At 40.8% G+C, this 26,898-nt stretch overlaps 1 protein-coding gene across 3 annotated transcripts in view; it reads right to left on the bottom strand.

Moving 5' to 3' along the window:
• The window catches only part of lyst (lysosomal trafficking regulator), a 56,248-nt gene that overhangs the window by 11,547 nt on the left and 17,803 nt on the right, over window positions 1-26,898 (bottom strand). The window contains exons 4-31 of one of the 3 annotated variants that reach the window (XM_042010364.1): window positions 25,897-25,987; window positions 23,000-25,100; window positions 19,269-20,208; window positions 18,995-19,156; window positions 15,966-16,122; window positions 13,871-14,082; window positions 13,683-13,749; window positions 12,971-13,080; window positions 12,037-12,406; window positions 11,798-11,954; window positions 11,487-11,660; window positions 11,231-11,391; window positions 10,324-10,514; window positions 9,591-9,836; window positions 8,828-9,001; window positions 7,852-8,001; window positions 5,783-5,920; window positions 5,501-5,699; window positions 5,281-5,409; window positions 4,463-5,084; window positions 4,103-4,283; window positions 3,060-3,229; window positions 2,681-2,911; window positions 2,339-2,505; window positions 1,489-1,641; window positions 706-897; window positions 402-613; window positions 83-292 (exon numbers count right to left, since the gene is read on the bottom strand). In XM_042010364.1, the coding sequence (XP_041866298.1) occupies window positions 83-292; window positions 402-613; window positions 706-897; window positions 1,489-1,641; window positions 2,339-2,505; window positions 2,681-2,911; window positions 3,060-3,229; window positions 4,103-4,283; window positions 4,463-5,084; window positions 5,281-5,409; window positions 5,501-5,699; window positions 5,783-5,920; window positions 7,852-8,001; window positions 8,828-9,001; window positions 9,591-9,836; window positions 10,324-10,514; window positions 11,231-11,391; window positions 11,487-11,660; window positions 11,798-11,954; window positions 12,037-12,406; window positions 12,971-13,080; window positions 13,683-13,749; window positions 13,871-14,082; window positions 15,966-16,122; window positions 18,995-19,156; window positions 19,269-20,208; window positions 23,000-25,100; window positions 25,897-25,987 (8,067 nt within the window). The remainder of the gene's footprint in view (window positions 1-82; window positions 293-401; window positions 614-705; window positions 898-1,488; window positions 1,642-2,338; window positions 2,506-2,680; window positions 2,912-3,059; window positions 3,230-4,102; window positions 4,284-4,462; window positions 5,085-5,280; window positions 5,410-5,500; window positions 5,700-5,782; window positions 5,921-7,851; window positions 8,002-8,827; window positions 9,002-9,590; window positions 9,837-10,323; window positions 10,515-11,230; window positions 11,392-11,486; window positions 11,661-11,797; window positions 11,955-12,036; window positions 12,407-12,970; window positions 13,081-13,682; window positions 13,750-13,870; window positions 14,083-15,965; window positions 16,123-18,994; window positions 19,157-19,268; window positions 20,209-22,999; window positions 25,101-25,896; window positions 25,988-26,898) is intronic. The other 2 variants (XM_042010366.1, XM_042010365.1) reach the window with 2 other exon arrangements.

The following is a 26,898-nucleotide window of genomic DNA, read 5'->3' as shown; positions in this document are numbered from 1 at the left end:
CTTTAAAACAAAGTTACACAAGAAAGGACTGCTCTATTACATGGGTCAAAAATATAAAGGAAAAAATAGATTTCAGGCTTACCTCTAGACCTGGACTGAGGCTCTCTTTGAGGATATCCAAATGTCTGGAATCAAACACAAACTCAAGCGCCTCCTTCCTGTCAGACAGAGGAAGTGTAGGACCGAGTGTGTGCACCAACAGACGGCCAATTTGGACTCTGAAAGTTTCCCGACAGGACCAGAGGATCCTTCGCCACTGATGATGTGGGGCGCCACCTCGACCCGTGCTGCCCTGTGGACCAACAACATCAGTAACGCATTAGTTATGACACATCATAACACTATCAATAAAATATCAAGTCCAAAGATGGAAGGAAACTTCTTGTTGAGTGCCTTAGTACCAGGCTAATTTTGATCCCATCCATCATGAGTTTGAGGATGTCTTTCTGGAAGCTCTTCTTGTTGGCAGGTGGAAGAGTGAAGGGAGTTGGAGAGTGTGGGACCGAGGTGGAACCACCCTCATCGTGCGGCTGATCACCAGGATCTGGTGTGAGCAGTTGGTGGTCTGGAGAGTCTGGGATACTCAGCAGGTCAAATAAGTCTTGACTCACATCTGAAATAAGACACAAAATAAAGTAGAAACTGGATTAGAGATTAAATAAAAAACACCAGAAGTGAACATTTAGAAAAGAATACATTATTTACCGTAGTAAATGAGTCTGTTGACAGCGAGAACCACAAGCCTCTGCAGCCGCTGGACAAACTCGGTCTCACTGGCACGAATGGGGTTTTCGTGGCTCATCCTCCTCTGCATCATCTGGTTGAGCTCATCGCTGGCTACAGAGCGCATCCGCATCAGTAGAGAGTCCGTCTGGGCCAGAGAGAATCGGCGCCGACCTAAAAGCATAAAAGCGTTATGCACGTATGTGTGACAGGATGTCATTTCTATGTGTAAAAACAAGTTTCTGGAAATTTAAGTTCAGAGGAAAGTTTTGGAAGTATTTCATAAATCCTAAAGCCAGTCAGGATTTACTGACTGAAATTCCATCTTTGCTGAAAAGCCAAACATCAGTTTAGTTATGCATTCACACATGCACACATGAAGGCACCAGTACCACCAGGTGTACTGGGCAAATTAACCCCCGGAGTGAGCATCAAGAGCAGAGTGAGTTCACGGCAAAAAGGGGAGATAGCGTCCCATGACATGGGAGGATAGTCTCCACTGTGGACCACAGTCCCAGCTACCTGCATCACAGAGGAGCATGTATGATGGAGTGCTGGAGAGGGAAGGGAGGGGGGAGTCCTGGGACAGGAAGCTGAAAGGGGGGGACATGGGGATCTGGCCATAGGAGCAGTAGTGCTGTCTGGGGATGCGGGGGATAATGGAGTCTTTCATGGCAATGGAACCTTCAGATGGGGATGAGAAGATGATCAGTGAGATGAAACTTCTTTCTCAACACTCAGGAAGACGGAGTCGGCAGAACTCACCTGGAATGCTCTTACGCTTCTGATAGATGGCGTGATGCGGAGAGCTCGGCGTATTAACCGAGCTGCTCAGCTTCTGAGGCTCCTGGTTGGCTGTCGTCTTTATGAACTCAATGGCTGACTGGAGGACTCGGAACTGCAAAGCCACAGCCATCTCTAAAACAGAATGAACACGGTTGTTGGTAAAATAAAAAAAACCAAAAAAAAAAAACCCAGATTAATTTCTGATTTTCATCAAATTTGAAATGCTTTTTTTTATCTGTATTTATGTAATCTATCATTTAATCTGCTTACTATGTCAGTCGAATATGATAAAACCAAATGCATGGTTCACTCTTAAAACGAAGTCATTTTTAATTGCTACGGGAACTCTGAAGACCATGACATGTCACTGCTGTGATAGCTGCAACTTTTGCAAGCAGAACCTTAAGATTAAGTCCTTTGTTCACTTTAGAATTAAATGAATTAAACCTGCCTGAGAGCAGAACTTTTTTTTTTTTTTTTACATAGCAATTTAAATGGTTTAGTTTTCATGAAATACAATTAAGGAACAGCTTGCAATCATCAAGCTAATTTGAGTAACTTCATTTTTTGGTTTGTGTAAGGACCAGTGAGTAGTATTGTCCTCATATAGCTACAAGAAAATGAGTGAAAACCGTTTAAAGGCAAGGCGAAATGTGAGATATTAATGATATATATTTTTGTCTCTACTCTCTATCCACTCTAGTGATGGTTCAGTTTCCTCCTGCCGCACAGCTTGACAGCTTGATATCATCCACTACAGAAGAACATAGCAAATGCCATGACCAATGTATTTTGCATGTGAACTGAATTTCAGAAAGGCAATCCTCACCCTGGGTGCGACGCATCTTGCTGGTTTGCATGAAACCCAGCAAGGTAATGAGGTCTTCAATGATGCGGAAGTACTGGGACCCTGAAGAGCTGCAGGAGTGGATAGTCACAGCTACCAACATCTGCTGGATGTCACACACCAGGAGCTTGTAGTCGTTCAAGGGAATACTGGAGAGCGATTAAAGGAAAAATAAGAGAGTATGAAACAGGAGGAGTCAGAATATGCAAGATCAACCAACAGTAAGAAGATTAATGATTTAATTCTTGGCTCAGTGGCTCAAAACAAAACCTATGAACCCATGGAGATGTTTGAATGAATCATCCTCTGTTTTGGCAGTCATACCCGTTCTCCATGCCATTAAGGGTGGAGAGAGTGTTAAAGAGCACGTAGAGCAGCCCGTGGTCTAGCAGGATGTCTGCCAGCTTGGGGCAGGCATTGACGAGCTGCAGCAGCATACAAAGGATGTTGTGCACCAAGGAGTTCTCGTAAAGGGAGTTCTCAATAAGCCCCAACACTGGGATGATACAGCGCTTTCTGAAGGCTGAGATATTTTCCATCTCTTCCAGGTCCAGGCTAAAAATACAAAACAGAAAAATAATTTTCTAGCATGCACAAACATCAGCTATATCCACCAGGCAACTCAATGTATACTAATGTGAGATCATGTGCTTGTAGAGAGTTGGATATTATGACTTGACAGGTGTACTGCCCCTAGACTCACTCTTCTTCTAGACCCATTGGGCGTCCAAACAGCATCTCCAGGAAGCATTCAAGGAGCCCCTGGCTGCCTTGATGGATGTACAGCTGGTTGGCCAGCAGTGAGAAGCCGTGGTTCTTCAGAAACTTCTCCTTCTGTTCTTTAAAAGCTCTGCTGAAATAGGCGTCTAGCAGCTGGGAAAGATAAACAGAATAAATTAGGTCTGTAAGTGCTGTAGAATGCAGCTCTCGGGCTTCATTTATAATCAGCATGTTCTTGAAACGTGAATATGCCACAAACCAGATGGAAAGATACTTATTTAGAGACTAGGCCAATGCAGATTAAATGCAGCATTGTGTTTTAGATGTGTATGATTTAATTCAATGTCTCTCTCTAGGTTCAAGATGTTTAACAAATACATGATGCAGTCAGTCTAGAAATAATCAGCTGATTTTGTAGGGGAAAAAAAGTTTTGTTTTTGTGCAGTTCATCAATTCTTGACATTAAATGCTATAAAATCATTTTAAAACCTCTAAACATAAATCCCTTGTTTTACTTCTGAGGGCGCTCTTTGATGGTGCTCTTTGCTTCAATGCTTAATGATCAAACAAATGCAAATTAGTTGTACTGGCTCATGTTGTGGCAACAATTTCAAACATTTCTTTTTGGCCTGCAGCATCCTTCCTGTTGCTGAAATGTTTCCATATAACTCATTTTGAATTTACCTATGTTTTTTACTTTCTATTTGTTCATTTCAATGTTGCCCACCAGCAAAACAATCTAGGTTTTGTAAATAATATTTAAAAAAAGGTAAGTTATGGCAGTCTTCTTGGGCAAATTTATTTTTCCTTCTGTCCTAATCTTAAAAAAAATTGCATCAAAATGCACTGGGTTGCCTCATCTGACATCACTAAAATCCTACAATATAAACAAAAAGTAAAATAAAAAAGCAAACAATGTGACTTTTGGGAATAGTAGTGAGCTAAAACCTCCTGGAGAGGTCAATGGGTGCAGTAAATATGACCGTGTGATGATTTTTGTTGGACCCTGTCAAAGAAGAGACCAACCTTCATGACTCCTTGTTGGATAAGAGGTGAGGAATGATTGACCAGGACAATGAGGGCCTCTGGCTGGATGAGTTTGTCCATCACCTCCTCAAGCATGAGATCAGGCAGCAACAGTAAGACACCCCTCAGGAGATCATAGAGTCCACAGCAGACCAGCACCAAGCAGTCCTCTGTGCTGGACCTGAAACATACAACTTAATTTAGTGCTGAATAATATTAGATGATGCTCTAAACACATCATGTTCAGATAATAAATAAAGTACATTTTGTTTATGTTTTACAGAATGCATCTTTTACATTTTAGATAAAAGATATGGCTGACATTTAAATAAGCTGTAGTGCAAAGGGAATTATATATACCTGTCATTGGATTCAGTTTTGCTGTGTGCCCTCTCATACCCAGGAGAGTAAGTGTAGCTTTCCCAGTCTTCAGGCATGGAGCCTCGGTCAGCTGCACTGGGCCATCGGCCGACTGTCAACGAACCATTTGGAACTGGAAAAGCCAGGCCCAGACTGGCCAGGTTGCTGTGACTCCTCTGGAAAGACTGGATGCCTTTGAGGCTGTCAGGACGACGTGGAGCCTCGTCACTAGTCCAGTCAAACCTGTCCTCAGACTCTGCCACCCCAACGCTGCCCTCTGCCAGACTGTCCACCTCCGCTGCTTCATCCCGCTCCTCCTCCACACTGATAGATGGGGTGCGCAGAGCAGCTCCTTCTCCTGCGTCATTAGAGTCACAAATTGTCTTAGCTGATTCACAGCTGCTCAGTAGCTGCTCGTCACCTCCGACCTTCTTCAAAGTCTCTGTGCTGCCGAGGGTCTGCTGAGAGGTGAGGGAGGCCCCGTCTCCTTCACCTGCTTCACTCGAGCTGCCATGTCCAAGGCGAGGTGTCAGTAGGGGAGACGGAGCCAGACTAGGGGGGCGTAATGACTGATCCTCACCTCCATGACCTCCGTGTTCAGGGGACGGAGCATGTAGATGACCTGGAAAACATTACAATGATTTATCTGAAATTTAGGTGTTTAATCAATTCTAGAAATTCAGAATACTGAAATGCAGCATTGGATGCTGATTTTCCCATTCTTTTGTCATTCTCAGCAGAAACTGAAGATTGAATTATCTTTGGATTTGTGCTGGCAGTGCCTTTAGGTCAATGTTACATCGTTGAAGCAGATGTACCTTCGTGGGGAGCATCAGTGAAAACAGTCGGGGAGAGCGACACCACAGAGCTGCTGGCAGACTTTCCCCCACTGTTGGAATGTCTCAAGTACATAATGGACTGCACCTTCTCCTGGTACAGCTTCCCATCTGACAAACACAGACATCAAAAGAACCCAGCACATTAAATTAATGGTACTCTGATACAGAGCTGCTGTTTTCAGCTACAACCTGTCCTTACCTATGTGTAGCGAGAAGTAGAAACTAGATGGAGTGTGACAGACGTAAGTGTTGGTTGGTGGGTGAACAGCCAGCAGAAAGTTACAAATCAGTTTCAGCAGATCCATGTCTGGAGGAGATCCGAGTACTTCCTGGATGATTTTGATGAAGGACAAGCACACGTCCTGAGGGATTGCAGTTAGATGTTCATCCTGATGCTCCTTAAGAAAAATATGATGCTCTTAGTAACAGTCTATGAGAAGAGAAGGACATCATGACAGTATACATTATAATAACAACCTACCTGTAACACCTGGCAGGTAAGCAGGAAGCGATGCACAACTTCAGCGTTGAGGAACTGACGGATGTTGAACATCTGATGTGGATGGTGCACTCTGATGAGAATCTCCAAGGCGGCAAGCAGTGTTTCCCAAACTCCACACTAACAAACAGACAGGAAGAGATCGTACAGAGGTAGTTACACTGACCAACATCAATCACCCCTCAAGATCAATTGTTGTAGGATCAAGAATTTGTGCTTCCTCTCCATACTCAGAGGTTATTCAGGAAGTCAAATCCCAGTGAAAATTAGTCTAAATCTTTTTTATTTAAAAACAGAAATGAGGCCGTAATTACTGAAAGGAATCAGGAACAAATATAAAAAAATGAGCTTCTTTTTTAAAAGTAAAAATAAAAGCAAAATCTGAAGAATTAAGAGTCTGTAAATCCATTTAATACCATTTTTTTCTTCTTTTCTCTCCTCCATTTTACAACAAAACTAAGGACAGATCCTGGGATTTTTTTGTTATATTTTAGTAATCATACAGATATTGAAATGATAATATATGTTAATTAAATGGATAAAAATATAAGAAACTAACTAAATGAGTTTGGCTTTATTTTCTAATGTGAAATATAAATTAAAATTTGACAGAGCTGAGAGGCAACCTGAGGTGTAGTCCTCACTAACAAAGTTTTTCTTGGTTTAGGAAAAGACACAGGTTGTACAATGACAGCCAAAACACAGACCACGGATCAGTGGCACATACATTATTATTTTCCAAATGTTTTCCAAGTGACTTCACAGTTGTGCAAGATCTCCCTTTGCCTGCTAAATAATACAGTGAGCAGTTTCTCTGTCAGCACTGGTAGGTGATCTCATTACAGCTGTCTTCCCCTCAATGTGCAGGTAAAGCAGCTCAGACAAAGACAACAGAGAAAAATTCTCTCATTTCTGTGCAGCATTGGCCACTTCATTGTCAAAGTTCTCCCCTAAACTAAAGGTCTGAATAGATTTTGTCCAAAACTGGGCACAGCGGTGGCTGCTTCTGTGTTGGATTATGCCGCAAGCATTGAAAGGCAAACTGAAGCATCAGTTCTTTAATGTAGTAGGAGAGTCCTCTGGAAACAAGCACTGCACTGCTGGATCTCATGTCTTCTGTTGCCATGTCAATAAAGGAGAGAAAGGCTGATACTCTGAGGTCAAACCACTGAAAAAGTGAGATGCAGTCTGAAGTGAAACACCAAAAACTTTCACATAGCTTCGTTCTGGCCATAGATTTAGAAAAGATTCATCTGCAGTGGCCAGAACTACATTTAAATGTGGAACGTGGGCAAACACAAAGGGAAATTGGTAGTTGTTAAAATACCCATGTTTGTGCAGTCAGGGACTGAGAAAACACTGTTTGATAATTTTAGGGGAACATTTTATCTTTATCTTTCATGTGCTGCAAGAATATTTTAATCCAAAACAAGGGTTTCATTCATTTAATCTGCCCTGCTAAAGCACTATAAATTTCCAGGCGACAGTTCAGATGACCATTATAAACTGAATTTATGAGCATACATAAATATTTGGCTGGCTGGAGGTTATGTATTTATTAACTATCATACTGTTGGTTGGAGTGGGGCAGGGGGCGATCATGAGGTCTGTTTACTGTTTGTTTCTTTTTAGTGTTCGCAATTTGAAGAAAAAAAATCTAAACAAGCCTGATGCAATTTTTAAAACAAGTCCCGTGGACCAATAAAATTAACATATATTATTTTTCTAAAAAAAAAAAAAAGAAAATCCTGTAGGATTGTATTACTGTAAAAGGGCACATCTTGGACTGTTAATCATGGGAGAGGATTGATCTGATCATATGCTGGGCTTGTGCTGCAGCCAGTGGCGTGAGGAACAATTTACTGGAATACGGAGGAATGGATTTAATAAGATGGCATCAAATTTTGAAGCAAAATTATTAAAAAGCTGCAGACAAAAATATGGTGTCTTTTCAGTATCATAATCCTAAACACACAAAATCCATGATGGACCTTTAAGAGGTGCCAAGGCTGTATCGGTCTCACAGACTGCATACCAGTATATGAGCTTACCTCAGCTTTAGCCCAGATCTTCCAGTCCAGCAGAATATCTGACAGAAGCCTAATATCCTGCACCACAGCGACTGACTCGGTATCCAATCGGAACTGACCGTCATCCCCCAGGACAAGGATGGGCCCACTGCAACACCCATCGAGTAAAGTCTGGAAAAAACAGTAATGGATTGAGAAAAACAGTCGCTGCCATAATGTTTCAATAATAACTTACAAAGTGCTATCTATCCTTATCAAATACATACCAAAACATATCAATAATCACTAGTACACAATAAAAGTCAGAAATAAAATCAATCCATTCTCAATTAAATTGTAAAGAGCTTATGAATTTAACAAAATGGATGCCATTTGCTCCCAGAGCAGTCTTGTCAGTATTGATTAGTCATTATCATCATTTGTGACCAGCTCACTGCAGTGCTCATAAATCTTGAGGCCTTATGTTTTTGATAGCCTAAGGTAGTGTGATATAAAAGCTTGCAGTTTTACAAATAATTTCACAGCAAGACAAGTTTATATAAACTAAGAGCTCTGCATTAAGAGGGGGAGGCAAGGGCCTTAAAAATGTAGCATTGCATATTTCTTTTTCATATCAGAATAATCAAGAATGCATAATATCACTAGTCAGAGCAGCTTAGTGCTTACAATACACAATGTAGAAGTCTGCAGTGAGAAAAGCAATCAGAGGTGCTGTGTGAGTCTGCAGGAGCTCAATGTTTCATCAAGTCAGACAGAATCCATTTCAGCACAGAGCCATCACACAGCTCTATTACACACATAGCCAGAGGGTCAAGTAACAGCAGGATCCACTGATACTGGCTCAGACAGGCACCAGTGTGTCGAGCTGGATCAGATTCACGGGGAAAAAAAAGACAAATGATGGAGAGTATGCTTCTTTTTCTTCACCACAAAGATAAACTTCGACAGTAGAGGCTGCGAGGATAAACGACAACAAAGAGTCCAAGGTGCAACTCACTTTCAGTATGTGATATCCTACAACGCATTTAGACTTGATGAGGACCTGATGGATCATAGAGTAACCATGGTAACAATCCATTTCATGGATGCGGTGCTGGTTAAACTTGCAAAGAGACAGGAGCACTTGAAGGGCCAGAGCTTGGGTCTTCTCACAGTCGCTCAGCTCCACCGTCTGGATGCAACAGAGCCCCAGATGAAGGACAGACAGAAGGACAGAACAACGCTTAGCATGGGAACAACATGTTTATAGATGCAATTATTCACCTTCATCCTTTAACTGACATTTTACACCGTCTCTTCCACGACAACGACATAAAACAAAATAATATCCCTAACTTATCAATATGTGAGACTTAATTCTCTACTGGGAATTTGCACAAAGTGAGCAAGCGTTAGCCTAACAATAACTTTGTAAATAATGGTTTTGAATAAAAAATTTACACTTTTGTCATCTGACATTAGCCCAAAAACTAATTCTGTTAAAAATTAAATGTCTTAGCACTGCTGGCTATGTGCAGCACCGTTTTACATGTGTGTAAGATCCAACAAATATTTCTCAATAACAGGTTTTCACACTGCAGATGCGGTAAATAATATAATATCTAAAGGTCATAAATTATCAAGTTTTCTTTCAGGGGAATTTGTACATTTCCTCACTCATGATCTGCCTCAAAGTGGATATTACATTTCTGAAATTTTAAGACAATTTGCCACCATGGACTCCAAGTCTGTGGCTTCAGTAAAAATATGATTCCTCCTACCTGTGCAAAGAGGAAAACAAAATTTCCTGTTCCTCCGATCTTATGCAGGACACTCTGCAGGCCATAGGTTTCAGTGGGGAGCAGCGCTCTAAGAGCGTTGGGCTCTAAGGAAACACTCTGCACTTCTTTGGAGCTGAAGGGTCGCTGGGTGACCACTGTCTTGGCCTGACCTTTCAGTCTGATTACAGGTTCATAAATTGTGTAGACTCGTGGACTGCTGGGAGCATACACTACAGCCAAGCTCTCCTGTGCAGAAACACATTATGTTATTTGTTTAACTTTACAGAATTCACATTAGAAGTTATTTAGTTTTAATCAGGACCACAACAACTCCCTATTACAGATTCAGAGAAGTTATAAAGTGGAGGTTTATTAGCACAGCTATTATCAACACATCTATTAATATTTAATCAAAGAAAAATAGTTTCACTCTCACTGAAATAATTGCTGCTCAATTATAATATTTTTTTCTCTACTTGGGAAGAATTACTTCCAGCCTTGTAGTATAACTCATCACAGCTAACTGCAACAGCAAACAGATCAAATACAGTAAAAAGAAACAATACATGAGACATAGGAGGGGTTTGGCTCAGTTAGAGGTACACGTTTAACATCTGGCATTCAAAAATTTTGTAACGGATCCAAAAAAAAAAAACAGAAAAGGTTTCAACATTTGACATGGTAAAAGTGGATTGGAACACTTTTTGTGTTGTAATCTTAAAAACAGACTTACAACCAATGCTGTTGTGTCTATATCCTTGTTCTTCATCAGGATCTCTCTCACATGGTCACACTTCAAACCTTCCTGAGAGACAAACTTGGAGAATGATCCCCTTGGCTTGCCATACTTGCAGGGCATGATTGATGTGAGGTCTGGTCCACTGGAGTAGAGGTAGAAAGCCTCCTCAGAGCCTATTCTAGCTCCTAACATAAGCATAGAAACATACCGTTAGATGAGACAACATTACAGGCGTCTGATACTTTTTATCCTACTTTTTTCTTTCTTCTAAGAAATATCCTGGTAATATTAATATGCACTGTTTTCTTTTTCTAATTTGGAAGTAGTAAAAATGGATAACAAGAAGGCCTAATTGTAGCCTGAGTTAACGATTTAAATCATTACACTTGCCAAAGCAATAACATTCAAGGCCTTCCAAGGAGATTCCTAGTGTGCCACGGAGCACCTTGATGTTTTATCTCAAGTTTTAATATCTTGTAATGCCACAAACTGCTACCCACACTGAATTCCAATGACACTGGAGAGGATAAGCTTGTCTAAACAGATCAGTTGGGTTCGCAGGTTGAGATCACTGAGATGCAAGCCATTCACAGCCAATTAGAAGTAACAAGAGAGGCATTCAGTAAGCCTCCTGAGAGAATGCAGAGAATCCGCAACACGCCACACATCACACCAAGCGCAGCCTTGTGCTTTTAGATATGCTTTTAAAATACAGTGTCACAAACCATTTATCTACAGTGCTGTTGGAAGGAATGCAGATGGTAATTACTGCGCCACCAGGGGGCAGTACTGAGGACACTGCCTACATGCGGTTGAAGATGACTGGATGACTGAAGTCTGATAACTTATGGAAGCATGATTTCAGCTAGATAAAGAAGCGAAGAGTCGACAGGAGACGCACCATTGAAGAGAAGCACAGTGCCCATGCTCCAGTGTGCACCCTGCTTCAGCAGCTCCTCTGTAGATGATACACAGTGACCCAACATGCAGAAGGTTTTGTTGCTGTCGGATGATAAACTGGACTTTCTGGGTAGGGTGTAGTCCAAAGAAACCTCACATTTCCTTAAGAAAAGAGTAATTTTATCAAGTTAATCTAATTTCTCTTGTAGTAATTCACTAGAACAGTCAAACTGCACATGTCAGCCACGTTTTCTCACCTGATGCCACACACCCAGACAACCACACGACCATGGATGTTCTTCTTTCCCTCTGCCTGCTGGCTGTAAGTGAGGCCAAGGTGCTGCCACTGACCCTTTTTGAACATTGCCTCACCAGACTCTGCCTGCGCCAAGAGCCCTGCTTTTATATCATCATTTGGGTCTATACAAATTCTGTAAAAAAGACCACATTACAAAACTTAATACACCCAATATCCTTTTAATATAATAATTAGCAATATTGTTGCTAAAAAAATAGCAATCAAATCTTCATTCACATCTTTTAAACTGTGGTTGTAGCTTGAACTTACCTGAATGTGAGTAAGCCTGTACAGAGGTCTGCCCACACTTGAAGCATCAGTGCCTTGGAGCCCATGGACAGAATGTGAACAAGGCCTTCCTCTACTAATCTTGACCCAGCCTGAGATGAAGCATGCTGGGACTCGGCTCCAGGTCGATTACTTTCTTCTGGAGGAAAATACAAATCTCAAAACCATTTCATACACATTGTACACAAAAGATTCTTGCTAAAGTTTCTCTTGCATCTCACCTTTGTCTTTGTCCCCATCGTTATCCTCCTGCTCCGTTACCCTCAACCACATAGAGGCACTAAAGCCGCTGGCCATATGGGGCCAGCAGTTCTGCCCTACCAGAGGCAAATGGAGAGGCGCAATATGCCAGGGTGAGGAATGGAGATGGCTTGGTCTGTACTCGGCATCGCCCTCCCTGCGACCAGGAGACAGTTTGCCCTTCCAGAGCAAACCAACACTTTTCCCTCCAGCAGTACAGTTCTGTCTGGAGCCAGGGGACAACGCTCCTGATGCTGAAGCTCCAAGGATTAACGGAAAAGTCAAGAAGTGAAGAGGTTTCGTGTTCATGTTGGCTTCAATGATTTGTAAGATTCCCTTCAGCAAAATACCCTGGTAACAAACAAATGTAAGATAAGAGCCCTTTTGTATTATCCACATTAGGTGAAATAAAGAAAAATACCAAACAATCTGTTATCCATATAGATAGAAATAGATGTAGCAAAGCACACTGGCTTTTAAAAAAAAAACCCTACTCATCGGTAGCCACTAATGTGTGTTAATTTTGTAGATAGAAAACACAGACCATGAGCCATTATTCAGACAAGGTTAAAAATAAAACTCTGTTTTGTAAATCTATCACATGGGAACAGCTTACTAATGATGTCAGCCAACAGTTTGCAATTAAACACAGACGTGTGCTAATAAGTTGAAACATCATGTCTGTTCTGAATACTTTGATGTTAATTATATGTAGCATGAAGACATCCCAAGGGAAGAAAACGTGTTGATGCAATTTAAAGAATAAAAAAGTGACAAGTGTGTGAAAAAGGATGTCGTACAAATAAGATCTTATTCCTGATCATAAACTGAATGTGTAGACTGTGACTGCAAGCTGTCAGTGTTTGCAGTGTGAACTGATGCAACCCGTGCAATGCGGACGGGTTTGCTGCTTACAGTAGGCGGAGACTTCTCCAGGAAGAGGCGGATCAATAGAGCCAGCTCCTCTGCCGTGATTCGTTGGCTCACCATGGCAACCAGAAGCTCCACCAACACAGTCTGGCAATCTGAATAAATACCAATAAAAAGCAGATTGCATAAACAGTTTTCATTCACTCTGCCATGTACCAGAACAAGACACAAAACAGATTCAGTGCCTACTTTGTTGCAGGCATATAAGCATTTCAGGTTAATTAGGGGGAAAAAAAACACAAGCAAATAAAATTTAAGAAGACAACAAATAAACTATATTCAAAAAGTAATTTCTCACTAAATAAAGTATATAATCCATATTCTGGGATGTTTTAGTCAAAACAAATTGACCAAAAAAAAAAAAAAAAAAAAAAAAATCCCAATGGGAAATATTGCTCACTTACTGCTAATAAGATAATAAACACTCAACCTGGAATTTGCACTTCAAAATATCACAATACTAAAACAAAGAAATTAAAGTATGCTGACTGGATACAGATTTTTCCAAGAATTATTATAAGTAGCTTTGCTGAATATGACGTTTGAGCCTTGGAGGCCCAGTTTAAATGTCAGGTGCAGGAGTAAAAAGCTCGAGAGCATGTTGCTGTGTTCCTAATTTTTCTTCCTATAATGCCACACAAGAAAAATATCTGGTAATGTCAGATAAGGTTAAAATAAGCCACGATTAATGACAAACCTGTAAAGGAGGGGTTTGTTTGACTGAGGATGTTATGAAAGCCACAGAGGATGGTTTTGACTCCTCCCTGTGAGAAAGGAGAACAGTGGTCAAAGTCAAAATTTTCAGTGCACAGCTGAGCTGTAAAGTTAGACAAATACGGAAGGTGATTAAGAGCGACATGAAGAGGAAGAAGTGGTCAGTCTGACCTGTTCATAGAGCAAAGCAGCATTGCGGTGGTTGGCATGTACTGCACCCAGCAGGCTGTGAAACACATGACTCAGAACCTCCAGGTCTGGGGAGCCAGACGCAAGAAGCTGCAACTCCATTGTGCAGATCTCTGGGAACAGCAGCACACCACGCCCAGGCCCGTCCGCCACCGCAGCAAACTCACGCAACCCGGCTGACTCCACCTTCGCTTCTAAGAGAACAACCAGTCAACAGCGGAGGATCAGAGACACAACAAAACACCAACACACAGGCATGGAGATATGAAGCACGTCACACTGACTGGCGTGCTACACTTGCTAACGCATAGAAACAATTTGACAGTTTGTCATGCTTGAACAGCTTCGTAATCCAGGCATTCCCTCCTTCAGCTTCAAACTCCCATCGTGGAGGCAGCTCTTGTAAATGAATCAGCCTCAAGTCTGTGCTCAGCTCCAGAGCAGCATAGGAGTTTCCTCATGATTTACGCGAGCGCAGCCCAGCAGGCACTCACATGGCTTCTGGGACCTCCTTTTACTAATGAAGCTCGCTCAACTTCCTACACACAACTACACAGTTCACACTGGTAAATTCTCACACATACAGATGTATATACTTACTTCAGTAAAAATAACAGACTGTTAACCCAATTTCCCTTACAGGAGTGTTAAAGTATAATAAAATGTGTAAAGTATAAAATAAAAGACATAAACAGACCACTAGTCTTGAATAGCTTGTTGTGCAGTTGTTTATGTTTGGTCTGAGGTTAAAAAAAGCGAGCAACCTCATTGCACATGCTTGTCAAAATTGGCTATAATTAAAACATTTTAAATAAGCTTATGAAAATTGTTTGAAAAAGGCAAGTTACTGAGTGGAAAAACCAGGAAATGTGTTGAGACAGTAGTGTCTAGGCACAGGAAATCCTCAGTCGTGTACACAATTAGTTAATGAAGTGTGAGCTAAAAGCAGATGTAACGGTTGATGGTGATAAACTGTTGTCATGTAATGCGTGTCAATCAAGAAATAGACCCTTAATATTTTAGATTTTGTCCTTTACAGAATTTGATTTTAAACCAATTCAAATTTACTCCAAAAATATTTTAAGTGGTTTCAATTTAGTCTGCAACTAAATCAGCAGGCACCTGTGAACAGTTTTTAATACTGAACTATTTCACAACTTAATATGGACTTTTAGTGATTACAGGTACGTTTTTTTAGAGTGAAAGGATAAAAGAAGTTGATGCATTTTTGAAGCGTATTAGATTATTTGTCCAGCGTGAGCTCAAAATGAAAGATTCTTTATTTTCCATGATGCAAGTGTTCCAAGAAACTAAAAAAACTATTTCACTTTAAGTCACAAGATCCAGCTTATGAGGCCACAGAGTCTTGCTGCTCTGAGTTGTAAAATGTAAAACAATGAATCTATTCTGAGGGGATTAAAGTAAAAAACACTGCAATCAGGCCATGTCCTTACCCTGCAAAACTAGAGGGGAGAAGCAGAGCTGACGCAAGACGTTCAGGACTGTTTTCTGCTGTGTCATACATATGCATTTAAAATTAGCCAAGTGTTATTGCTAAACAGCCTCTACAGAAAACCAAAGAGGATGTTGTATTTTTTTTTTTTAGTTGTTATTTTGGACACAAATCATCCAGCCTGAATGTGAACATTGTAAAACAAAAATGCCAAAAAAACAGAATTTTACGCGATGTAAAATCTCTAAGTAAATTCAGGGAAATATAAAAATTCCATAAACAAACTGATATATCAGTTTGACAGTGTGAGAACGGATATTTCCCAAGACCTATAATCGGCAGGTTTAGAGGTTGAGACCAGTACATGAACTCTCAATCCATCACGTTTAGTCTGCCGACATTTACAAACAACTATAAACAAGCAGTAAAGAAGATGCAGTGTGTGAAATAAAAGTGCTTCAAATTGTTCTTAAAATAAACCGAATGATGAAAGATGAATCTGCAGGGAAAAGTCAGAAGATTTATAGGTGAAGCAAACTGTGCAAGCAACCAGTAAGTTACCAGTAAGCCACAGCTAGACCACTGTGTGTTTGTGTGTGTATGAGGCATTAATTGTGAACCTACCCTCTTCCTGCTTGGCCATGTTCTCTGGGTTGCTCTCGCTGTCAGCGTCGTAGCCCTCCTCCTCCCCAGGGAGCCTGACGCTACAGCTCTGCACCTCATCCACCTCCTCAGACAGATCGCCTGCTGGGGCCGCCCCTTCCTCCAACACCTGGAGCTTCTGACAAGACAGGAAGGGAGGCAAGAAAAATAAAAACAAATCAAATACAATCATGAATCTCAAACTCCCTTTGCAAGTAGTTAGCAAGAATATTAATTTGGCATGAACTCACCCAACTCAAAAAAAAAAAAAAAAAAGTCTTAAAGAATATTTTTATGCTTGAATATAGTCAGCATGACAAGCAGTGGTCTTTCCACAAATGTAGTGAATAAAGGAAGAAGGAAAAAAAGTACAAGATTTTGGTCATAAGACAAATATCAGCTGACTTGCACAGCATTCACACGGCCCGATTTCTTTGCTGTGTACAGACATCAAATGTGCATACACATACATATGCATCCCCCCCCACCACCACCACCCAAAAAAAAAAAAAAAAAAAAAAAAAAAAAAGGGGGAAAAAACGAGCACCTTTGTTGCTCAGGCATACTGTAATAGTGGATGACTGTTTTAAAAGTTGCTCTGTTTAAGTAGACAAACTTTGTGGTACCGTGGAGGGTAATTATTAAGTGAACATCATAATCTGGTGGGCTCACTGAGAACAAGCTAAACTCTTAGGAAATAAGCTAAATCTATTATATAAAATGCTAAATCTGCCTGTACTGGGCCAGACAGGCATTTTAAGAGCTGAGGAAAACACATCTAAAGCCGTGAGAGAGGAGATACCCAATACCAGCTAGCATTACTGATTAAAAATGATCATCTACAAACACTTTTTGTGTGTTACACTCATTTCCTGAAACAAATAAAAGCATTTGTAAGCAATAATGTTAAACAAAGTAGCAACAGCGTCGCTATAGGAGCTGAAAGCTGCTTCAGCGTAAGGATTATCTTTATGACCCGTATTGTCATGGTGAGAAATTGTCTATATTTGAACAATGCTAATTAAATAAACTAATTTTCATAGTTGCATCTACTGCTTGTTCTACACAACAGCTATCTTTATTTGTGTCTTCTGTTTTATTGTACAACAGGCAGATAATGGCTGCTTAGCAACATACTGCAAATGCTTTACACAGCTGTCCTGATGTTAGGTAAAACTGTCCCCTCTGGCAGTCGCTCCTTGAACACAATGGAAGACGTGTTAATAAGAGTGGGTCACATAAAACAAAACGCTCTTGCATGATCTCACTTTCATAATTGTGTGAAATCTGTTGACTCTGTACTTCTCACCTGTCTGAAAACTTTAAAAGCATTTTCTGTGTGCCAACTTGCTTACACCAGTGTGGACATGAATGGGAATTTGTTTAAAAATAAATAAGCAAAAAAAAAAAAAAAAAAAAACCTATCTAGTTAGGCATTTTTAAATAAAATTCCCACATTTTAAGGTCTATATTTCTATCATTATTATATAAAATACAGAATCAACCAATCTCCTGGTTTAAGAATGATGAGCACCTTAAACAGTCAGTCTTACGGGGACATAGCTAGTAACTAGGGCACAATATTAATTTCTGTGTGTGTGTGTGTGTGTGTGTGTGTGGGTGTGTGGGTGTGTGTGTGTGTGTGTGTGTGCTTTGGTGGGGGGATTGACAACATCAGTGTTTCTTATTGGAAATGCAATCAATGCTTACTGAGTATGAAGTGAATAACACAGTTTTTACACCAAACATAGCATGCTGAAATGTTTCTTTAAACACGGTCACCCCTACTCGAATATATCAATTTAATTATCATCAGTAGTAGCCTGTTTACTCTCAGTACTCTGAAACAACATATTCAAAGCCTGTAACTATGTCAACATACACTCTGTCCTGCTAGCCAGTTTGTGAAAGGCACAAGTCTGAGATATTTATTAATTTTATTAATTGTTTGGACAGTGGACTTCAGCTGCTGGTTTACAGTTAAAAATGTTCTTGTTTTGTCATTCTTGCTTGTTGCTGTTGTGTCACAGCACCCTGTAATATGTTACATTTCACTCAACAAAAAAGAAACAGCCAGCTATGAGCTCTTGTAGCCGCAGCCATCACACATTCAGTGAAAACTACTGCGCTCAAGCTGTTTTTTTTTTTTTTTAATTGATGCTGCACTGAGCTGTAAACAACAAATATCAGCGATTTGACGTGCTAGTAGATGTTAGCCAAACACACTGCACTGCAAAGACACTGCACTTAGCAATGCAAATGTAAGTGTCTGTTTGTATGTTTTTTTAGTCAGAATAAAAAGAATTCTTTTTCATAACACCTACACCTTGCACACACAGAAAAGCAATATTTTTAACTGCTCATAACCACCACTAGCATACAATTCATAACCGCGATGCAGCACTAAGCTATGCTGTCATAGCAACATGACTCAGACTTTATTCATTACATCTCATTTTATGTGCACTCCATTCTGCCATGAAGGGTAAATATTGAACAAGGACTGTTGCGCTTTCTATCGCCGCTGTAGGCATGTGTGAATGAAGCTGTAAAAGAACATTAATTGACATATTTCTAATTAGAGAATACCATTACTTTCAGACTGATGGAGCCAGTTATGTTGCATATCCCAAAAAGATGTGACCAAATAACATCCAGTTAGTGCTTAACTATAGTTTGCTCTGGCACTTGGCTGTATGAGTAACACACACACACACATACACAAACAAAAAACACAAAAAATTAGCTACTTGATATAACCAAACAGGATTTTTGCAGCTGTGTGAAATGTGTACTTGCTGTCATTAGAAAATTCACAGTTTTAACTAAGTTAAAAAAGAAAACAACTGATTTATAATGCAGCTTCACAACAGAACAAATAAAGATTACTGGAGAGAAAACTTGCCAGGAGCTTTGCTCTGTGATGGACACAGCACATGATATTCCTTAAAAAACTGACGACATAAAAATGCAAGGTAGCTGCTCTCATGAAGTAATGAAGCAGGACTCACCCTGTCTTGCTTTTCCTCAGGAGGAACAGGACAGGAAGATACCTCAGCCAGGGCCACTCTGAGAAGAGAGTCAAACAGGGGCACGGCGTGGTCAGAGTTCACCACCCCTGAGCGAGTGAGCTGGTCTCTCACCTCAAAAAGAGTTTCCTCAACAGACTGAAGCTGAAAGAAAATTTACATTTAAAATTTTGATTAAAATTAGGGCAAATGTTTTATTTTGTTGACATGTTCAGGTATTTACTGCATAGTATGGCATACGTGCTGTTTGACATACCTGATGAGAAAGCTCCGGTTCTAATCTCTGCAGGGCTGAGTTAGCACTGTGTAAACAAATAGCCAGCAAGGCCTCAAGAAGACGAATACTTTGTAGTTGCCACTCTTCCTCCAACCTCTTTGATGGATCTTTGTTTTTTCCCTCACCTGGACCATGGGTGTTAGATGAATCACGAGAGGGAGCCTCAAGTCCCGGTGAACTGTGACTTTGTGACTCAGGACTGCCTTTGCCTTTACCATCTCTCTTCTTCTTTGCTTTTCCATCCTTGGTTTTACAGGAAAGTTTCTGGATAACCATGGCCATGAGGCGTAAGCACACATCCAGTCCTCCGAGCCTGAAGAACTGCCTCTGAAACAGAGGGCTAGCCATGTAGACCCAACGACACACTGACCAAACATCTGCGGCACGTTGCAGCTGCTCTTTGGAGGGCAAAGCTACACTGTCAGGGGACAGATAAGGCAGCCGTCCACCTAGAGGTTCACTCGCTGTGCTGTCATAACCTGAAGTGTCCTCTGAGTCGTTTGCCGAGTCTCTGTCAGAATCTGCCTCTTTGCTGACACAGAGGAAGGCCACACACAAAAAGAGGTTGATAACATGGAGGTGAGTCTCCGTTCGGCTGCGGACTGGTCCACGACCATGCCCACTACGGTTCTTGTGATGTGGATACGCCTCCTTTAGGCCTTCATAGAACTTGCTGAGGCTCTGTGGGCCTTCTCCAACCCCTCGGGACCCCAGTTCCTCAGCCAAGCCTAAAACAGCCTCCCTTTCTTCAGCATCAGCGCTCTCCAGCTCCTTTAGGACCCCAGGAGCCTGATGTTGTCCAGTGCCTATTATCAGAGTTTCAAATACTTTTAAAGCCCAAGAACGTGTCTGGTCCAAGTAGACGAGCTCCGTAACCTGGTTAAGACCATTACAACTGATGAAAAGGTCTCTGATGACCCTGCAACACAAAATATTACAAAATCTTATAAGTAAACAAATAAAAAAAACTTTAGACATAAACAGAACACAATGGACTTAAAATGAGATGAAGAATCTGAATCGCTTGAATTAATTCATTTCTCTTTGACGACACTCTGCCATGCATTTGGTTAAAAAAACTGCCCCCAGAAAGACTATGGCTCTGAACAGCTCAGTGCTCAGTGAAATAATTAATCTGGTGATTAACAGGGATGCAGATCTCCCAGCAATCACACAACAACTTTCAGTCTAATCTGCGCCACTCTACAACAAATCAATCAAATTTACTGTTACATATATGGACCCTAGACATTTGCTCCATCTCTAAATTTCCTTTTTAAAATCATCTTGCAGATGCAACTTCTCACCTAAAAAGGTAATGCCTTTAACAAGTCACCATCTGTTAAATAATAAAAATAAATATACAACTTTATACATAAATATTTCCACACAAACACACCTGCAGTATTTGTTAAGCCCCTACTTTACTGACATCATGGTACTTTATCAGATCCGTTTTCTGATGACTGTGCACTGCCTTTTTTAATTTGGCAGTATGAAAGTGTAATGTGAAGGCAATTCCTGCATTTACCCAACATAACAAAAGTGACATTTCACCCTTTTAAATGTGTTTACTACTGAAACACACACACACACACAATAAAGCCATTACAACACAGGGTAAATTCCCAACAGTTTATCACTCAAGTGAGGTTTAAATTAGAAAACACTATATGGAAACTGCAGACTGACTAAACACAATCTCAGCACTGAGTCGCCTCTCCAATATGATTTAGAACAGATTAAACCATTAACGTAGTGCATAAAATAGATCAAATTTCAAAGATTAACTTTTTCTTTCTCCAATTCACAGCATTTCTTCAGCCTCCCATTACATTAATATAGACTCGATTAATTTAGCTTTTCAGAACATTTCCTGCTTTCATTAGTGCTGTAAAAGTCCATCAAGATCACTTTCCAATAGTCGCACACTGTGCTTAGTTCTCATAAAAAATTGAGTCGTGTTATGCAAGCATTTATAAAAGTACCAAAAGATGATGCGCATGCAGACAAGATGTCAGGTGATGCATAAAATATTTGTCTTTTAGGTTATCTTTGGTCAAAAAGAGACGGTTTGTGTTTCTTATTGGCATGCTCAGATGTGTTAGCCCTATAAAGAGATGATTTAAAGACCTGCAGAACAGTTTCATCCACTAACAATTCAGTCTTCATGATTGTAGTCACTCAATCTAGATCTTTGTGAAACTTAACACCAATTATCTAATCGTCATTGCCATCTATATAAGTGATATGGAAGGCGTAACATAAAATAATTATGTAAAGAACACATTGCCCTCACTGGCCCAGAAGATGAAGCTGTCTAATATAACCCTATGATATCCACTTGGCTTACAACTTATTATATAATGTACAATATAACCTTAAACAATGCAGCGTTCCAGTACAGAGTGGACTTAAGACAGTATTATGGATACAGTAAGCTAACATTGCATCCTTTAGATAGCTTAGATAACTCCAAAGGATTGCATCTACATTATGCAATTAAATGTGACACACAGTTTAGACTAGATTTGTTATTCAAGACAAAAAAAGACGCTCCACTTTCATAGCTACAAAGTCTCGTTTCGTCAGTTGCATCATACATTTGCTGCCTTTTATCCTGTATCATTTACAGATTTCCACTCATAATGTATTCATGAAACAGATGACATTTTTAAATGATTTAGAATCTGATATTTTATGCTTTTCTGAAACCAGAAAATCTTTGTTTTTTTTACTTGGGGAAGTTTTTAAAACATGAGTGTTTGGTTTCACATAACTTCAATTGCATATTGAACAACTGCAAGTCTAAGCTGATCAGTTCACTGCTTTTCCTAATTAATAATGTAAAAAAGTAATTTTTATATCTCTATTTTTATACACTTTAACAATTAATGATTTGATAATCAGACAAAAAGTTATTCAAGTTGTATATCTTGTCAATAATCTTTGCTTCACAAAATCATATAGGCTTAAAATTGTCTGTTGAAAGAGATCACAGATATAACTTATCTGAATGTCGTCAGACCTGCTGACAGCAGGTAAACACTGAATCAACCCACTGCAGGAAAAGCAGATAAGCATCTATTTTTCTAAATCAGCTGATCATGTTTATTGTAACCTGGGTATTTAAAATATCCAAGCATGCACTGAGCAGGAGATGAATACAGTCTTGATAGGTCATAAAGACTAACACATTCACACTCAAATGCATGTTTTGGCATCATGTTGCATACACTGGAGTCTATATTTAGTAGACAGCACAAAATAAAAACATTAAAACAGTATAATTTCATTTGCTTTTGCTAATACTCGATTAATGCGTATGGACAAACACATGCTTTTTCTGCCTGACCACCATACGTGTGACACTGTTACATAAAGAGTCAATAATCTGCCATCTCTTAGTCAGTTCATGAAGCTACGATAAATTATTCATTAGTCTTAATTAGTGATGCCCTAGAGGGACAGATCTAATGACAAACAATATCCAGGTAGATTGGGTATCTTACTCCGAGGTGGTTGATTATGCTTTGGTGACTATATAAAAGCATCATTATCCATTTTGCATTACTTGACTATTAAAATGCACAGACCACAAAATTGTTGGGAATCACAATGTTTAGGTAAACCCTTGAAAAGCAAAGATTAAAAAGACAAGGAAATAAAGCACCTACTGAAAAAAGGCATGCAAGTGTATAACAGCTCACCTTGATTTGAGAAGCGCCGGTAATGTTTGTAGGTAGATGAGTAGAACCTCCACTGGTAGGCACTGCGTGTGATAGCTGCAGACCTGGGTGCAGACAGTAGAAACCCCCAGCTGCTGGGCATGGTGGGCCAGCTCTACCCCTCTCTGCAGAACAGGGTTGAAGATGTGTGTGTAGAGCTTGCACTGCACAATAGCATTGCCCCGTAGTGTCAGGTGGCACACATGGCCAGCTATCTGCTGGCTCAGCTGCCAGTCCTCACCAAATACTAGCTCTTGATAGGCCTCCAGAGAGTCCCACTTCCATAGCATGTCCTCAGCTCCCCCTCCACTTGGCAGTATACCCTGGGAACGATAACATAAACTAGTAGAAAGAGTTGAAGGTTCTCCTTGCTGTAGTGTCTCCTCCAGGCCTGGTAGCTGGCTGCTATCCAGAGTGCAGATGTTACACGAGGCTAACTTGGCTTTCTCTGAGGGCTGACCCCCACCAAGCTGATCTAATATCAGTCTGCCCAACACACCAAGTACATGAGACTGGTAACTGCGCAGACCTGGAGCCTGGAAAGCATGTAGCAAGGGTCCTACAACTGAGCGGGGATCCATACAACAGCAGATACCAACAGCCTGAACCCCAGCCAATACCTGCAACACAGCAGGCCCACTGGGAGACAGGCGCTGCAAGAGCCGCAGACATTGGTGGGCACAGGCTGCTAGGCAGCAGCAGCGCTCGGGGTAGCGCACTGTACCTCCCTCAGTTCCTTCCACATCTTCACCATCCTCTTCAAACGGGTTGCGTCGAGCCGCCTGCTTGAAAGCAGAGACGGGCAAACCTGACAGGTCCCTGTGGTGATGAAGGAAGTGGGAATATTCACATCGACGGTGGCGGCGACGGGCACATACTGACTGATGCAGCTGCTCTGACTTTGCTTTCTTTACAGCACTGATGATCTTGAAGACCCCTGCAATGAGACCTCTTAACCGCTCCGAAGCCTCCCCCCCTATTTCGGAATCCCTGGCCCTGCCAAGTCCCTCCAGTCGCAGCACAGTGGCCTCAAAGAGCTCAAGTCCACGGTGCTGGACAAATTCATGGATGAGCTCCAGGGCCTGGCTAAAGAAGAAGGGGTTGGGTGTGGAAGCCTGTAGGCAATCCAGAAGTACTTGTAACACTCCCTCTAATAGCTCAGGAAGCAGTAATGCTCTGTGACGATAACGGGAGAATGAGAAATCTTCCTGAACCTCTTGCAAAGTCTTTTTGGGACGTGGAGCAAAAGGATTACTCTGTCTGTCCAAGCAGCTCCGGATTTTGAGAGTGGCTCTTAACAAGTCTGTCAGACTACGTCTCAGGCTGTCTGGAAGTCTGTCGTTCTGACTCACATCCACAGACATGAGGTGCAAGATGGTGCGTAGCAGCATCCTCTGAACCAGAGCTATTGGTTCCTCAGTCCACCCTCCAGCAAGTTCCTCTGCCCCTGTTCCAACACCTCCACCTGGACCACAGCAATCTCCAAACTCAGTTAGGATCTCTGTTAGAGTCGGCACCACACTGACAGCCAGACCAGGGTTGTGGTTAATGCTCATGTCAAACTTACACACCTTCTCCAGAAGGGACAGCAACACATGGCAGAGATCGAAGGGCGAGTTCTCCATGCGGTTGAAGATTGATATTGCAGCTGGATCTGTTAGGGTTTCGTTGTCAACCTTCTGGGACCCAGGAGCTCTGGGATGGGGGTACGGTGCACTCATGGTTTCTGTGGTGTTGGTGGCAGTGGATGTTAACTGCGAGGCCTCCGAGCGATGATGCTGACAGCTTACTTGGATGGTTGAGCCATGAGCTCTTCGGCTCCTTGCACCACCTGAGCCTGGAACAGCTCTGTCTTCAGAGTTAGCTTCTGAATCTGAGGTAGAAACCTGGGACTTGCGAGCATCTTTTACTGAGTATCTCTGCGCTGTTCTGCGCAACCTCCGTGACTTTAAAGTGCCGCTGCCAACACGAGACCTTTTTCCAGAGTTCTGATCTTCTGTTGCAGCCTTCTGTCCAGTTCTGAGAGGGACGGCCTTCACCTCCCGGCTAAGGAACACCTCCAGTAAGGACGGCAGGGTGAAATCTGTCAACACACAGAAATATCAAGCACATTTAATAGACATATAAATGCAGATTTTGACCTGACATATTACATAAACACCTGGTTGCACCATTTTTTTTAATTTTGAGACTTGATGTTAAGCCTGACCGAGACTTTTTACGTTACATTCGAGAGTCATTCTTTTTAGTACATAATGAGGAACATGTCGCTCCGCAGTCAAAGCTTGTTTGTTAGCACACTCAGTAAGCAAAAATTAATAAAAGGAAAAATGTCTCGGGTCCATGTAAGAGAAGATCAGCAGCACTGTACTAAATGCCGGTGTCATAGTTGGGTCACAGGCTTCTGAAGCTGCCAATCCTCTCCTCTGTGTTTGCCTGTTACACACAGATCAATCATAATAAGTGGTTTAAATTGATTATTCTCTCACAAAATCAGTGCACTGCAGTGTCAAAGAAGTATCATTAGTAAATATGTCACTTGACGAGCACATAGCAGCAACAATCTATAGTCAAATCTGTATGCATTCCAATGCCTTCACAAGAACCCACCGAACTGATTGCTGAAACATTGTGTGATAATAAGTTGGAAATAATTACATAAAGATAAAACAAGAAAACAAAACCATAAATGTTATTACTAGTTGCACGACACATACAGATTTTATGCACATAAAATGAAGTAAACAAATTTAATTTTTTTTGCATATAAAGAGAATCAGAAGTGGTCACATGAGCAGAGTGAGGCACATGTTCTAAATGACGTTAAAACATTAATATTTTAAAGAGCATGTAATAAAGCAGTGGCTGTGGGTACTAACCTGGAGCTTTTTCTTCCTGCACAGGAATCTTCCAGACCAATGGGAGCAAAGACAGCAGCAAAGTGAGCAGCTCTTCCCGACAAGTAAGCTCCTGAAAGTGCAACAAAACACACTGGGTTACCTAGAAAGCCTCCCCTTGTCACTTTAAATACACTGACGTCACACCAAGACACTCCCACTTTTATCTACAAAAGACCGTCTTTAAACAGCTGAGTTCTCATAATTTTCTCTTCTATGAAATTTGAATTGTATTTGGTTTTTTTAACACTTTATGAGCTGCAGATTATTTATCTATGTGCATATTTTAATCAGTTAGTTCAGCTTGAGTGTGACAGGAAACAATGTAGCAGCTGCATGACAGACTTACTTCCGAGACCTTTGTGGTCTCATGTGTATCCAGAGCATTCCTCCCTTATGTGTTAATTAAAAATTGATCAACCTAAAACATTTGTAGAGGATAAGAAGGTAATGCAGGCAGCTCAAAACAACTATGCTGTTCTGATCATGCAGAATTCAAAGAATACCACTAAGATTTGTTTCAGTAATAGATTTTTCTATATAGGTTTCCATATGAGCAGAAAGAACAATTAACATTCACCAACAACCCATTTAGCTCTCACAGACACAGAACACCTGATCTATTAGAATCAACCCTGGTGGAAGGATCTATCAACCCAATGAAGCAGGTACAACTCTAGATTTTCAGCTAGATTAAAACACTAGCCCTAAAATAATAAACTAACTCTTCCACAAGTTCTTTATAATGTGTTTCTAATTGTCATTAAAGGCTTGATTCAATCCAGACACAGTTGACGCATGCAACCAAAGTTTACAACAGTTTGAACATGAACGTATCAAAATTCTGTGCCTAATGCTTCGATTTACAAAGAAAAAGAAAAACTGGAACCTACTGTGTCTCCATCCTCATGACAATGAAATTAACATACAAATATTTCATTTAGCAACACTAAATAAAGTAACACTTTGGAAGATGATGGTTTT

The sequence above is a fragment of the Melanotaenia boesemani genome, chromosome 16 (genome assembly GCF_017639745.1).
Source record: "Melanotaenia boesemani isolate fMelBoe1 chromosome 16, fMelBoe1.pri, whole genome shotgun sequence".
Taxonomy (NCBI): Eukaryota; Metazoa; Chordata; class Actinopteri; order Atheriniformes; family Melanotaeniidae; genus Melanotaenia; species Melanotaenia boesemani.
The sequence above is the reverse complement of the archived record's forward strand: the minus strand, read 5'-3'. Positions and strand labels throughout refer to the sequence as shown.